At 39.9% G+C, this 15,522-nt stretch overlaps 1 protein-coding gene across 2 annotated transcripts; it reads left to right on the top strand.

Annotated features, from left to right (window-relative positions):
* The first annotated feature begins 2,863 nt into the window (after window positions 1–2,863).
* LOC147459136 (uncharacterized) lies at window positions 2,864–14,839 on the top strand. Of its 2 annotated transcripts, none has more exons than XM_086510476.1 (2): window positions 2,864–3,394; window positions 14,254–14,839. In XM_086510476.1, exons 1-2 carry the CDS (start codon window positions 3,230–3,232, stop codon window positions 14,281–14,283), a joined length of 195 nt encoding a protein of 64 aa, XP_086366602.1. In that variant the 5' UTR covers window positions 2,864–3,229; the 3' UTR covers window positions 14,284–14,839. The 2 variants fall into 2 exon arrangements, with proteins under 2 accessions (XP_086366602.1, XP_086366601.1); XM_086510475.1 differs by lacking the exon at window positions 14,254–14,839 and adding an exon at window positions 3,544–8,170 and having other exon boundaries at window positions 2,867–3,394.
* Window positions 14,840–15,522: the final 683 nt, after the last annotated feature.

A 15,522-nucleotide genomic window follows, 5' to 3' on the forward strand; every position in this document is an offset into this window, starting at 1 on the left:
ACGAAAATTCCATCCAAGTGTGCATTTCTCTGCACCACTCTTTGCATTCAATTAAAAGGGGTGACAATCCAAAGAGCATAAACTATTTGAAACTCAATGTCCCCTCTCATCTGGGATCATTGATCCCACTTGACTAGAGAGGTATTAATTAATCTTGGGGGCCATGAGAGTAGCCTAATGACGACCTCGCACTAAATAACACCCTCATTAAGAGGGAGGGGGGAGGCAGATCAATGATGAGGCTTCATGGGTGAGATCTTGAGGCAAGCTAAATACGGCGACACAAACATGCGTAAATATCAAAATGGACGAGTTTGCCTGGTGCCTTAAACCTAACACCTCCTCCATTGAAGCCAAGCAATATAACCACTTCACTTGAAAAAGAGGTGCGTTTTATACAAGGTTGCATGGCCTAGGGGTGTGTGTAGGTATAACTACGGGCGATGTTTAGCCTCTTGACATGTAGAACGATGACAATGGCCTTGGGACTTGCACCCCTTGTGCACCCTTGATTCGCCTCCCAACCCCTCGTCCCTCTTGGGTGGCTTGATGTTTCTTAGGGTGAGTTCAGAGACAAGGTGCCAATAGATCTTCGTGGTTTCAATTACCATTTGTGCTTCAATGCATAAGAGGTGCCAACAAAGATTTGGATGCATTTGGTGATTTGCCCAGTGTGTTGGTATGACCATTGGATGTAACAAGCCAAGTTCAACTCATTCTCAACGGATTTTTGCATGGAAAAGTAGTGGTGGCTTTGCATGAGTTCAAAATCTGTGATTTCTATTTGTTCAATGGTTGAATGTCACACGGGCTGCACATGAGCTAGTTGTTAGCGAGGAGATGGCATGCCACTCACTTTGGCAATGTGTATGATGAGTAGTACCCATTTCCTAGAAAGAGATGTTTGACTGGCCGTGCTAAAGATTAATAGCAACGCTCCTTCGATGTGTAACCTGCCCTCGACACGGGTTATTGAATGGGAACGGTTGGATCTACATCATGGAATGAGGGCAAAATGCATATGATGCATCCAGCAGAGGTGGTCCCTTGTCCCACTTAATCTTTGTTTTCTAAGTTTACTGATGGGAGTGAGAAACCTTGAGTGTAGCTCTCTGCAAATCCAAGGTTGCCAAATCGGTAGAGCATTTCCTTGCCTTTGCCTCCCCTCGTTTGAACCTAGCCTTAGTTTTTTCTACCATTATAAACACAAACATTTATTAAGGAAGGCAAAAGTTACATCTGTATGCCCTAGATAGGGAGAGAGGATATACAAGAGCATGAAGGGACGTGAGGGCATATTTGAGGCTACATAGAGACAAAACACATCTCTGAATACATAAGTGAGGATGATTTTTGAGGTGACATTGAGACAAAGAACTACTCACCAAAGCATGTAAGGTTCGAAGAAAGGAAAGTCCATTTTGGGACTTAGCATCGAGCTGAATTCCGACGAAAGGTGCGTGCATCACCGGTAGCCCACTCTAAATGGGAAGGGGCTTCTTTTGCGGACCCACATGTACTTGGGTGAGGGTCCCCTCCCCCCCCCGTCACTAATTGACACCTCCCTAGGGAGGTGGGATCAATGGCCCACAATAGGTGTCACGAGGCGGGTGCAATCCGGGCCGTCCGATCGTCATTTGAACTAGGTGTGAACTAAGAGTGAACTCGGAGGTATGTGCACCACACCAAATTTTGTGTGAACTTGGTGTGAACTCAACTTGAACACGGTGTGAACTGGGGAGGGTCTGCACACCACACCAAATTTGGTGTGAACTCAATGCGAACTCGGTGTGAACTAGGTGTAAACTTGTCCGCGATGCCGTGATCTATAAACTTACCACACACACACCTTTCAACGAGCGCGCATTAGCCTAGTGGTTAGAGTCAATTCCGTGGGGGAGAGGGTAGCGGGTTCAAGTCCTGGATCCGAGAAAGTGAAAATCTCTTGCATTCCATAGGCAATCCAACAGTCACAATCAACCGGTGATTGTGAGCCATTGATCCCACCTCCCAAAAGGAGGTGTCATTTAGTAACGAGGCCCCCCAGGCCCCCATTGTTGGAGTGCTTTACAACTCAAAAGACGGAGAGCATTAAGCTGAATGTTGCACGATCTGTTTCAGCCAATAAGAACCTATTAATTTTTGTCCTTTGCATTGATACAACATAAAGCAATGCCGTATGAGTGTAGAGAGTGGAGGTTATGCGTGAGTTTGCCCACAAGAAGATTTAGAAATTTTCTCATGTAGGAAAACCAAGTCTTTCTCAATGTTTTTCATACAATGCATAACATCATGAGCTTCTGCTCGAGAGGCACCGCATACCTAGCTAGGTACGATTGGGGGCAGGGGACCCTCGTTTATATTTGACACGGGGTCCAACTCGCGGGATCGATGGCAGGGGCGCGCGATTTGGGCCGCTGGATCTCCGCAGAGGGGGCAGGATTTATGTACACTTGCAGTCGCATTACTTGCAGTGATGCGCGATAGGTGGGATGGATAGAGTTGCGGAGTGTGGCGGGGGAGCTCCTGGGTTCAAGGTGCGACGACCGGCTGCGAACCCTAAATTTTTGTTTTCCTGGAGCTTTAATCGACGGTGGATCTCGCTCCTGCCGTCGTCGATCCCTCGAGTTGACCCCGTGTGCTTTATGGACGAGGGCAGGGGACCCCCGGGCCCCCCATCGAGTCGGCGGTCCCCTGGCCCCAATCGTACCTAGCTAGGTATGCGGCCCCTCTCTCACAGAAGCTCATGATGTTGAGGTAAGTCACAATGTGGGAAATATTGTCCAAAACTTCTTGTGGCCGCCGTGCTCGTCTCTTTAGTTTTGAGCCTTGAGGTTATGCTGTATGTTATGATATGATGAAACCCTAATTTGGAGCATACATAAATTAAAGAGCTCATTGGCTAGTGTAGAAGAGATGTGCTACATGTACGAGGTGGGGGAGCAAGACAGAGCCCGCTCTCACCTGCTGGCTCGCAGAAGAGCTGTAGCTCACATCAAACGGGAGCTTCTTTACATGGCTGCGGGTGAATAACCGTGATCTCGTCAGTTACCGCGCTCCCCACACGCGAACACACACACACACACACACACACACACACACACGCGCACGCTCGCACTGTTGAAGTACATCAACCCTCCTGTTTGTTTTTGCGGATATTTTGGAAGTGAAGGGAAGAGTGGAGATATGTCCTACTTGGCTAGGCTATCTCCTTAGTTACCCTTCGTACATGGATAACGCTCTGCTGTTTGAAGGAAGTGACCGCTTCCATCGATGGGGCTTCTGCTGCTCTGGTGCAGCGTATATTTGTTTCTGCTTGTCTCGGCCTGAAGATCCTGTAGATCGCCATTTGAAGAGGACCCCCTCGATTACCAGTTCTGCGATATTTCATCAGGTCAGCTGTAATATGTGATGCGGGGTTATTTCTGTTTTGTAGTTCTACCCTAAATTGAGCCATAGGGAATACATGGATATCTATACATGGGTGCGTCTTTGCTTCTAGAATGAAATGTCAATTTAAAAATTGCTACATTTTTCATGAAGGATGAAGTGGTGCACACTGAGGAAAGCGCAGACAGAAATGTGCACATTGCCTTAAGTTCCCAACACATCGCGACATCTTACATCGTTACTTATAAGACGCTTGAGAGGATGTTTGAGAGAACATCAAAGAGGATTGACCCAAGCAAAGATATTTTGAATCTACCCAATAGTAAGATTGTTATCAGATTTGTTATCCATTGGAGAAATGAACATGAAAAACAACATTCATACATTCACAAAACTTGTTGACTATTTAGTTATGATGATACAAAAACCTCCTTGCTTCACTGATGCGACCAGAATGTATGTGAAACAATCAATTCATACCTTGCTAAAGGTAAGCAAAGCCTTTTGAAAGAAAGATGCACTCAGAAACATGTGTATATTAGTTGCCATAATGTAGAGCAGATTATCCATTCATCTAAATGAGTCCCGAACTTCAGGAAATGAGGATTCAAAATGTGAAGTGTTCTCAAAAGCTAGAAGCTCCTCTTGTAGTTGTGTCAGAGTAGACTTGAGGTGCTGATTAGATTGGGAACCTTTTAGGTAGTCATAGCATCCCTCGAAATTTACTTTGGCATGTTATCAAAGCCCTTGATGTGTAGAGAGCCTAGGATGGTTGGGTGCAAGTTGATATGGTGTCATTTTGGACTTGACTGAGAGGAGAAACTTTCTATGTTTTTCCAATGCAAGGTTGATTGGGGTAAGTGAATCTATTGACCCTCGTGTACTACTTCTTTGACCTTTATCCTTATTTACCTTGACCTCTCTTTATAAAATGGGATTTTGTGGAAGATTAAGTATACAATGCAATGTTTTTTAGTGCTAGAGGAATCTTGGGTCAAGATCGCAGTCAAGATGTTTATGGATTAAAAGCCTTTCTTTTCTTCATTGAATTTTTTGATCTACTCACATGTGATACCACAATCCTTGATGTCTTGATAGCTTTGGAAGCTCGAATGTTGACATAGTGTCATTTTGGACTCAATTGAGAGAGTAGAAGCTCGTTATTTTTTTGGGATGCTTTTTCTAGTATGGTGGTAATTTGGGTACTTGAGTTGAGGTTGAGAATTCTCACTTACGACTCGTCTTTTTTATTTTATGAAGCATTGTTCTCGAGCTAGAGAATCCTCTCAACATTGAGCCAAATCTGAGTCTAGGTAGGTATTTTTGAATCGGAGGATTTTCTATGTGTTCATTGGATTCTTTTGGTGTTTATCTTGATATGATATTATAATCCTTGGTGTCTTAACAATTTTTGACACTGATTTGGTGTCGTGTTTGATTTAAAAAAAAATGTTTTCTTCAATTCTTGGCTAATTTGAATACATGGAGGCTATGGACCTTTGCTTATAACTTGTCCGTCTTATACTCTTGTTTACCTTGACTTCTCTTTACTGAGATGAATCATGAGGAGCCAAGTGTTAGAAAATCTTTCAAACCTCAACAAAATCGAAGTCTAGGTGTTTATTGGGCCGAAAGTATTTCTTTGTCTTCATTGCATCTTTCATTGCTTATTGTGACATGATATTGAAGCCATTTTGGACTTGAGAAGAAGACTAGTTTTTTTATTTGGTCATTTTCTTCAACTCGAGATTGATTTGAATGTGGGGTCTATGGACTTGTTTACAACTATTTTGTCTTTTACCCTTGTTTATCTTGACCTCCTTTTAGGAAAGGAAACCTCATTTGGGATGATTTAGCATATACCAAACTATTCTTGAGTGCTAGACAATCCACTCAATGTGCAAATTAAAATTGAGCTATTTTCTAGATCATTGTCTTCATTACATCTTCCACAACCTATATTCTTAATAGTCTTGGTCGTGCAAATGTTGGTTGATTTGTTGTTGCTTTGAAATTAATCAAAGGAAAGAACCTTGCAAAATTGTTTTTGGACTTGCTTTAGAGGAAAAACTTGCTATTTTTTGAAGTGCGTTTTCTTCAAGTGGGGTGATTTGGATATGTGAGCTATGGACCTCACCTTCGCTCGCGACTTTCTTATTTTTTACCCTTGTTTACTTCGACTATCTTACTCAAAAAAGAACCTTGTGGAGGAGTCAGGATACGGAGCACTGCTCTCAAGTCCTAGAGAATCCTCATGACTTTGAGACAAATCAAGGTTGGGATGTGCATTGGACTGAAAGCTTTTCTTTGTCTACATTGCATCTTTTGTTGGCCATTGTGACATGGTATCACAACTCTTGGTGTCGAGACCATCTTGGACATTGGAGTGTTGATTGATCACGTGTTGCTTTGGACTTGATTGATAATGGGAAAGCTTAATGTTCATCTTTTAGGCATTTTGTCCAATGTGAGCTGATTTGGGCATGTGGAGATTGAGGACCCTCGATTACGTCTTCCTCGTCTTTTACTCTTGTTAACTTTGATCTCTCTCTATAGAGAGCTTGCTACGGATCTACTCCTTGAAGTTGAGTCGTATTAGAGTCAAGGTGTTGGCCAAATCGAAGGCCTTTCTTTGTTTTCATTGCATCTCATCTCCCTATTTTGTATTACAATCCTTACTTTAGCACGCTTGGACACTTTATCTGAGAGATCAATAGCAACACATGAGCAGAAACTTCGTAATCATTGAATTGTAACAAACTTGGATACCCCAAGTCTAGGTTCTGTTGCGATATAAGAGAGATTCACTTAAATACTTAACAAAATATTGAGTCGCCATTGCTCGACGTAGTTTCGGGTCAAGAGAGATTGGCCCCTAACATTGACGTCCCTTTCAATATTTCTGTTAATATTAATCTTTGAGCAAAGCATACTTCTCGAGGGACCTTTGCTCTTCGACTCTGTGTTTGAATATCTGCAGAGTGATGCCCTAGGGGCTCTTATAGAGTTTACAAGGGATGCCAAAAGTAGAACCCAAAAGCAGTCCACAATGGATCAATCTAATGCCATATTGGACTTTATTCAGAGAGAAGCTTGTTTTTTTCTCTATGTTTTCTCCACCAATTGGTTGTAGATCCTCGCTTTTTTTTTTTTCCTATCTTTAACCCTTGTTTGCCTCGACCTCTATTTATAGATGGAAACCTCATGGAGGATTTTCAATGTGGAGAATTGTTCTCGAGTGCTAGGATATTCTCTCAAAATTTAGCCAGTTCAGAATTGAGGTGTTAATCGGATCAGAAGCCTTTCTCCGTCTTCATTGCATCTTCATTTACTTATTTTGACATAGTATCACAATCATTACACTTTTGGATGTTCCTTTTCATTGGTGTTTAGCTCGACATCGACACCCACTAAGGTTCTGTCCATCAACATAACGCTTACCCTCTCGAGCCGTTGACCTTTAACAACTTGGCACTCATCAAACTTCATAACAAATATCGCTTTGTCATCACACTCTTCTTGTGTCAACCCATAAAATTTTATCATTGACTCTTGGAGCTATAACAAGTCAACATACACATTGTTGAACTCGTACCGAAAGAATGTTTTGTCTTCTAATTGCATGTCTTCCTCCCCATAATGAAATCCGCCAAACAAGCTTACAACATCATTATTGGCGCACTTATTTGTAGCACTGACACTATAAGGCGGCGTTAGAAACCCAAATGAACCTTTTGTCTAATGATCGAGTGTGAATCTTCTTTACAAAGCTTCATAGGTTTTGAAACTTATTTCTGCACTATCACACATCTCCATCATCTCTTGAGGTAATACAATGCTCTTTAGCTCATTGAAATACTTCTATCGCAAAACATTGACAATGCAAGCAGCGGATGGATCATCCAATAGCTCAACAACTACTTTGGCTTGATGATATGTTGCAGTAGAGCATGTCTTGTTGTTTGAGCATCGCAATCGATTCCCATCATCATTTGAGCCAAGGTTTTGCATATTGAATTAGCATTACACCAACTTGCAGAACATGTAGGAAATAAGAATATTGCATTCGTATGCTTATTGAGTTTGATTGACACGATTCTTTTGAGCTCCATTACTTGAGAATAGCAAGGCCATCGCTTGTCTCTTATACCTACGAATGTGGTAGCTTAGGGAAATGTGTGAGATGATCGATTCGTCGATGCATATTCTGTGAAGTGTGATATAGTTGAATTTAATTGTTTGGTCAACTCTTGCTCTTTTTTTTGTTTCTATACTTTTTCATTGAGATTCGCCATTTCATCGTTCAATTGCTTCTTCTTCTTCTTGGCTTTCTCTTCACAACTTGTTGTAGATCTTTCGCGGACTTCTCTTGCAATGATGAATAGATAACAAAAAGATGTTTACTTGCTTCTCTTTCATTGACAAAACTTGAATACAATCTTTAGCAATAGCCATACAGTATGTCTCTTTCATCTCCAATAAAATGTAGAAGCTCAGTGACATTACAAATGGATAGTGGTGCATTGGTCATTGGATCATCAGGGTAAATGTGGTCATCAACCCATAAGTTGATTGTGTTGCACTCAATGCTTTGCAACTGATCTGCAACGTTGGGATTCAATGTGCCAAGTCGCACAGTAGCATGCTCCTTCTCCAAATCAACATTTAATCAATATCATTTTGGCTTATTAGTAATGTTTTGCAATGGGACGATTGGATGACATGTTTGTTAGTTATTCCAACATATTAAAGAGAGAATGTGTAATGGTGACTACTACAAGTAGGGAAAGTTAACTAAAGAGGGAAAAAAGTGGAGAGTACTCAGAGATAGTAGAAAATGATTATATTGTGGAGGGAAGAAAGAGAGGGAGTGTAGCTCAATTTCCTTTGAATTCAAAATGTTGGTCATGAGAGCTTTAGAGAGAGAAATGTTGCACACACAGGTAATGGAGTTTTCCAATGCTCTCACCTAGAGCTTGAGAGAGAGAGAGAGAGAGAGAGAGAGAGAGAGAGTGGGAGAGTAGATTTGCAACCTTGGAGGATCTGCACTTTTTGTCAGATATAGGCAAAACATAGGATGTCCTCTTAATGATTGAAAGGTAGAAGTCACAAGAGAGAAAAAAGAAGGGGAGAAAGAGAAAGAGAAAGAGAAAGAGTTGGCTCATGTTTTAGAGAGAATGCAATAAGAGAATATACAAAATTTGCATTTTTGAGAGGGGGAGTTGAAAAGTGCTTCGTTTAATGAGAACTAAGTGAGTGTTCTATATCTTATAGAGAGAAAGAGAAGAGATAAGAAAAAGACAATTTAAAATTTAGTTACCTACCTGCCTTTTGGGTTAAAATAGTCTATTCTCAAATTCAAAATATACAAATGATATTTTTAAAAATCTCAACATAGACATTGTTGCCCTCTCTTTTGGGCTTGGTCAAACTTGACTTAAACTTTAAGCATTTCCTTAGACTCTCAAATAAAGAGGCCTTTCTATGTCTCATTTCTTTCTTAATGGCTTGCTCCACCAAGCTCACTTCATATCCATTCCCTCGCGACTAGACTTTTGTAACAACTTGTTTTGTATATTTTCTTGGCTTGATGTTAGCGTCACACTCTCTCAACTTCAGGACGTATATAAGAGGTAGCATGCTCAATCATCCTATCCAGTCATGATTGACTTGATGTGGGGTTGTTTTCAAGTGCTTATTCAATATGAGATCCTTCATGTTGTCCTTGACTTCTTGCATCTCTCGTCTCTTGCAAGCATGTGCATATGTCTAAATTTTTGATTCGACACACAATTACTAATGTTATGAAATTGATGTTTTACTATTTATTCCATCTCACAGATGGAAAAGGATTGGCCAAGCTAGGCTATTACAAAAGAATATTATATTTTATGTATATTTGATTATTCAAGTGCTCTTTATGAGTTTTGACCATTTATGATCGGTCGGTCAGCTTGTACTCAATTTGACCATTCAAGAAATCTATAAATCAAATACGTGCAAGAGGGAAATGGTCACTCTTGGATGGAGATTGCACACAGTGTTTGCGTTGCTCTTCTCTCACGTCGTGCTGGTGCAGCACTCCGCTCTGGGAGGTGCGTCTGCACGTGTGCTTTTGCTCTCTATCTCTCTGTTCGTGTATCACGTAATTATGTGTTCGTGATGCGTTAGGTATGTACATCTATCATTCTATTGTCTGTAGCATGTTATTTTTTGTATATTGCAGGGCCTTCTGTACTCCCATTTGTAGCAATGGTATCAGATCGAAGAGTACGTTCTTACAAAGACATTACAACTATGAAAGGTTATGAGAATTAGAGCTAAGTACTCATTTTCTTATTCTTTTCTTATAATTTTTAATTACTAATCTCTAACATAGTAGAGTACACCAATAGAAATTGATTTGATACCTGATATTAGTGCTTTTCTCAAGCCATTTAGTGGCATTCTTTAAGCTGATTTTTTTTCTCTCCGGCTATAAAATTTAGGTGAAAACTAAACCAAAGGATTGTTATTTTTAGTGTAATTTAAGGATTTAACTGGGACTCGCTTGATGCTAATACAAGGGGCAAATATATTTAGTGACATTAGGTGTAGCAACTCTGAGAAACATGACCTTAGACAAGGTTTCAAATTCTATATAATGATGAATTCGATAGGTGTCTTTAGCTTTCAGAATAGGGCAAACAAATGAAAAAAAATAATAATACTGATAATCATAGTGATTTGATAGCAATCGACGGTGTTTCTAAATTAGCTTTAAGTTCAATGTCACGAGAGAGAGAGAGTGTAGGGCCTAATGATACTTGAAGATAGAGATAGAGATAGAAGACAAAGGAGATCGTCAATAATTGAATCACCAGGACGTATGAGAGAAATTTTTCAACGAATATGATTTGAAACGCATAAGGATAATTTAGTGTAGTGCGAAGCAACCCCAAGAGACCTTCAACATCTTTACTCCTATTGTTAACGATCTGTTATCATCTGTATAAGGAGCGACACTATTAATGATGAAATATGTACCCATGATGGCAAGTCTGGCCACAACAACAATATTAACGTCATACATCAACCAACAACATCTCACCAAACTCGAACACTTCAGCTTTATATTTAAGTTTTTTTTTTTTTTTTGCTACCTATGAGCCGCACCTACATAGCATGCCCTCATGCATCCCTACAATATCAAGTGGCAATGCAACGCTACTTAAACCAACAAAATTGGGGCTTGGCAAGCCTACGATTGCAATTGCATATCTTGCAGTCGTCCTCCCTCTCTATTGCTTCATGCAACCTCGCAGCCACACAATTGTGACCCACCATACAGATATGAGTAAGCTTTGCCAATCAACAACTCCCAAAGTTGATATTCGCCAATAATCCTCACCCACCAGCCAAGCTTTTGAATGGCCAAATCATCTCCTATCTTTGCCAACCAACAACTCAAACAATTGATATTTGCCACTAATCCTCACCCACCAACCAAGCTTTTGAACGGCCAAAATCATCTCCTATTTTTGCCAACCAACAACTCAGACAGTTGTATTCGCCATTAATCCTCACCCACCAACCAAGCTTTTGAACGACCAAAATCACCAGCCACCATGCAACCCTTGTCCGACTTACGGCTGTGAACACCCAATGGCAGCAACTAGTGTGTGCCCATGCTCATCCTCACCCTGAGTTTCCAATAGGACGATGGCCATCGAGATGATCGGCTCTTGCCAAATGGGTGCAGGGAAACCCTTGCGCGTGCCTCGGACATGCTCCAACACCTTGAGGTAGGAGGCGCCTTCCGCTCCTTCTACGAAGTGAAGCAGTTGATCTTGGCATGCATGTGGTGGTGATAGGAGATTGCTATAGATGGTGGTGCTGTCAAGAGGCGAAGAGGCTAGCAGACACCTCCAACCAACAACACCCCTTGCAGAATCTCTCTGTCTTCTAGTCCGATGACTTATAGAGGCGGATATGCCGTCGAAACTTTGCACGGAGTATTGCAAAAAACACCCCCCCCCCCCCCCCCCCCCCCCCCTCCTAACCTTGCTTTATCTCCCTCTCTTCCAGTACTCCAATGATCTCCCTCTCTCTTTGACCCGTCATGGAGAGCTGAGGACGTCTCCTTGATGAGCCAACTCTTTGTCGAGAACAGCCTCAGTATACGCATCAAAATCTCGCTCTATCTCCCTTTCCCCGACTCCTCGAGTATGATGGCGTACAGAAGCGGACATTGACCAAGCTCTGTAGAGCCCGTTGCTTCAACAAACACCCGACGCCGACGAAGCTGATGAATAATTTTTTAATTTTAATTTTTATTCTCATTTTACTTCATTTTTTTTGTACCTAGGCGTTGATCAAATTCACACGGATGGTATGCGTTTGGCCTCATGTACAATTTTTGCCTTTTGAAAATTGTTAATATAAGTTCATCTCTCTCTCTCTCTCTCTCTTGTTGTAACAAACTCCCGACCACTCTCCTTTCTCTCTTCCCTTTGCCCAGTACGACTGCTTACAAAATCCGACAATAACAAAGCTTTGCAGCACCCACTGCAATTTTTTCTCAAACAACGCTCAATGGAGCGGCCAAGATATACTTTTACGTTACTCAATTTTAATTTTGTATCGAGACATTGCATTAGTTTGGTCCCCTAGGCCATTGTACGAAGTCTAATCTAACAATTCACTTCTCCCTCTCTCTTCACCCCCCCATTGCGCTTTGGTAATTGCAATCAATAGTGTTACATTTTTTGTAACAATTATAAACTATATTAGTATCATAATCAAACATTTGAATTTATTATTTATATAAAAAAACCATTAAAATACAGTGTCTAGAGAAAGAGAATGATTATGTATAGTTTTATATATTTGATGTTATTGGTTAGAACTTAGATAAGTATTATGTTTATATAGTTTATTAGTCATTATGTAGTTGGTTATCATATATCTAGTAAAATATGCTTATTAATTCCCACTATGCTATTTTGAGTAAGCTGACAGTGCGACCCATCTATCCTGATTGCATTTTTGGCACACTATCTATGGCCATTACTTGTGACCACACAAACACACCTATTGTATGAGTGTCTCGTTAATGCGCAAATTGGCATCCCTACTTGTGTGATCCTAAATCTTCTCTTCCAACTAACTACACATTTAATTTCGTTCGTTTTGACTAACAAGGCTCTACCTCGCGTGGTTTGCATTATTTGAATTTCAAGGCATTATTTAGCCTAGTTTACGTAACTTGTACATGCTCCAGACTCTCATACTACGTACTTAGTACACGTTTAAAAGAGAAGCTTAAGTTTTTGGTCTTGCCAGGTATTTTATTGATGCATATTCTTTTACATGCTTTGACGTCTAACTGGAAATGTCAGATAGAGCAGCTAAGGTCAAATTAATTTCGCGTTGTTTACTATATTTGTTGGACCAATCTACTGTTTATAGTATGGCCTTTACATGATGTATGCTCGTGATATCATGACTAAACACTAGTATGCTCGTGATATCAAGACTAAACACTAGCCAATGCCCTTTAAACAATTATAAATAATAATTTTTTCAATATTAAGCACTTTAGAGAACAATTTGTGCTATCAAGGGAACTATTCCATTTATTCAAACAAAAAACAATCGACAATATATTAATTCCATCTCACTTTCCGGTTCATCCAACGCTCATCATTGTAAATGACTTTTGCTAGTTACAATTATCTCCTACTTGTATCTCTCTTCCCATGCACCAACTTCAAATGCAGTATATCATCCAAAGTCTAATGATTTACAGAGAGCAAACAGGTAAGTTCTCTTCGCATTTTTTCATTTTTGATTTTGAAAAAAAAAAAAGCCTCTTGAAAACACAAGTAATCATACGTTGATAGCACTCTCAAATTTTATATATGATACCCATAGTCCTACACATATCTACTAATAACATTCCACAGCGAACAACACAGTTACATAAATTGAACACATCTGGCATACTCATAGGCTTGATTATAATCTATTTTTTAAAGAAGATATGGCTCTTTTACTTACATTCATTCTCTAGCATGGTGCCAATACTTGTATTACATGAAATTGCTATTGCGATAATTTCACATTGAGTTATGCAACTATTTACATGAGCCGAGGTGCCTTCATTTAATGCATAACAATTTGTCAGTACTTTGTTACTCAACCTTACTCCAGTGTGGTATGAACAAGGTAGTACATTTTTTTATGTTGTGTTTTTATGTCATGTCTAGTCCATTGGTCACATGCACATAGATTCGTCGATTTAGGCAATGTGTCAATGCTCATCCTAGTGCAGATTCGTCGATTTAGACAGCACTAGTGCAAATTTGTCGATTTAGGCAACATCAATCACAAAATCATGCTGCAGTGGTTGGCCATCACTTGGCCATCACTGCAACAACTGGTATGATTTTGTTACGCGGGTATACAAAATGAAGGATATTTGGATTTGGATTTATGTTGACAGGTATTTGAATTTGGATTTGGAAAGGGTATATGATGATTTTATGTCACAATAATATTTATAGAATTGAACTTGAGACTGATGAGAATTGATTATTGAACGATGAGTGTGACCAATGATATTCTGATTCATCAGGGTATGACATATACTGCTTATTCTAGTGGTATGGGACACTAGAATAGGTAGTATGTGGATGACGGAAGGCATAAGCAATGTTGTGCAGTTTCATTATTTTTAATATATGCTATTTCTTTGACACAGATTTCTAACCAATGTTTTTGACAAGTATCGTTTTCATATTTCTTATCTTTGCAACTGAGGACAATTGGTTTCCAACCGAGAGGTATGTTATGGAATTGATATTTTACTATTTATTGCAGCTCACAGGTGGAAAAGGCTTGGCCGACTAAGCTATTGCAAAAGGATATTATATTTTATGTATATTTAATTCTTCAAGTGCGCTTTATGAGTTTTGGCCATTTATGATCGGTCGGTCAGTTTGTACTCGATTTGACTATTCAAGAAATCTATAAATCAAATACATGCAAGAGAGAAATGGTCACTCTTGCACGGGGGGAGATTGCACCTAGTGTTTGTGTTGCTCTCCTCTCCTCTCCTCTCCTCTCTTCTCTCACGTCGTGCTGGTGTAGCACTCCGCTCTGGGAGGTGTGTCTGGATGTGTGCTTTCGCTCTCTATCTCTCTGTGTTCGTGTATCACGCAATTATGTGCCGTGGATGCGTCAAGGATATAGATCTATCGTTTTATTGTCTGTAGCATGCTATTTTATGTATTTTGCAGGGCCTTCTGTGCTCTGTTTGTAGCAACTCATGTGCCCGGCTCAATGCAACTCAACTCCTTGCCCAAGCTGTGTTGTTGCACTTGGAGGGGCCTAGAGTGGGTCTACTAGGTCGAAGTCCCACCTATTGGATTTTTGTATTCAATGTGTAAGAACCATCCATCCAATTGAAAGACACAATAGGTCACTAGCATTGAAATGGAACATCCAAATAATTTCTTTGAAATGATGTATTTGCAAATCATTTTCTTTTAATGGTCAAAAGTTGTTATTCAATGTAAACATCCAAAGAGGTTCAAAGGTAAAGATAAGGTTGTTGATTTAGTTGAGTAGGGTTTAACATCCATTGATCATTCCATGTAATATTTTGACCATGGATTAAAGTCAACACTCGATTGAAGAGTTACCCAATGCCTTATGCTAGAGTACCAAACTATGTTCTATAGAAGTTATTCAAAGAGGACTAAAGTAAATTGCTAGGTCAACAATTGGCTAAAACAAAGAGGTTTGTAGGTGCTATGTCTGATATTGACACCTACACTGATAAAAGTATTTCAAACTAATATTTGTGACTATGACAAAGACGTAGTGTAATTTCCATGATTATCAAAGTTGTCATGTGATGAAACATTCCAGCTATATTTTTAAGTATTGTGCAGTGTGCCTACTTTTTCATTCTTAGAAGATGATAGAGTTGTAAGCCCAATGCTCATTTATTTATCAATCCTGATCATAGAAACCATAGCAATTAAATTAAATATGATAGTATGGACCAAAATATAAGCATTTCTTGAAATTCATGTATGAATTCAAAGGACCACTCTAAATGTTGGCTTCCACAAGGAAGAAGAT

This window comes from Adiantum capillus-veneris, chromosome 4 (genome assembly GCF_014529385.1).
Source record: "Adiantum capillus-veneris isolate H3 chromosome 4, ASM1452938v2, whole genome shotgun sequence".
In the NCBI taxonomy this organism is placed as follows: domain Eukaryota; kingdom Viridiplantae; phylum Streptophyta; class Polypodiopsida; order Polypodiales; family Pteridaceae; genus Adiantum; species Adiantum capillus-veneris.

Excerpts from the sequence above, each read along its gene's own strand:
- LOC147459136 (XM_086510475.1), top strand. The coding sequence starts at position 3,230 with ATGGATAACGCTCTGCTGTTTGAAGGAAGTGACCGCTTCCATCGATGG. Across the intron at positions 3,395-3,543 it reads GTTCTGCGATATTTCATCAG|GATGAAGTGGTGCACACTGA; the intron begins GTCAGCTGTAAT and ends TTTTTCATGAAG.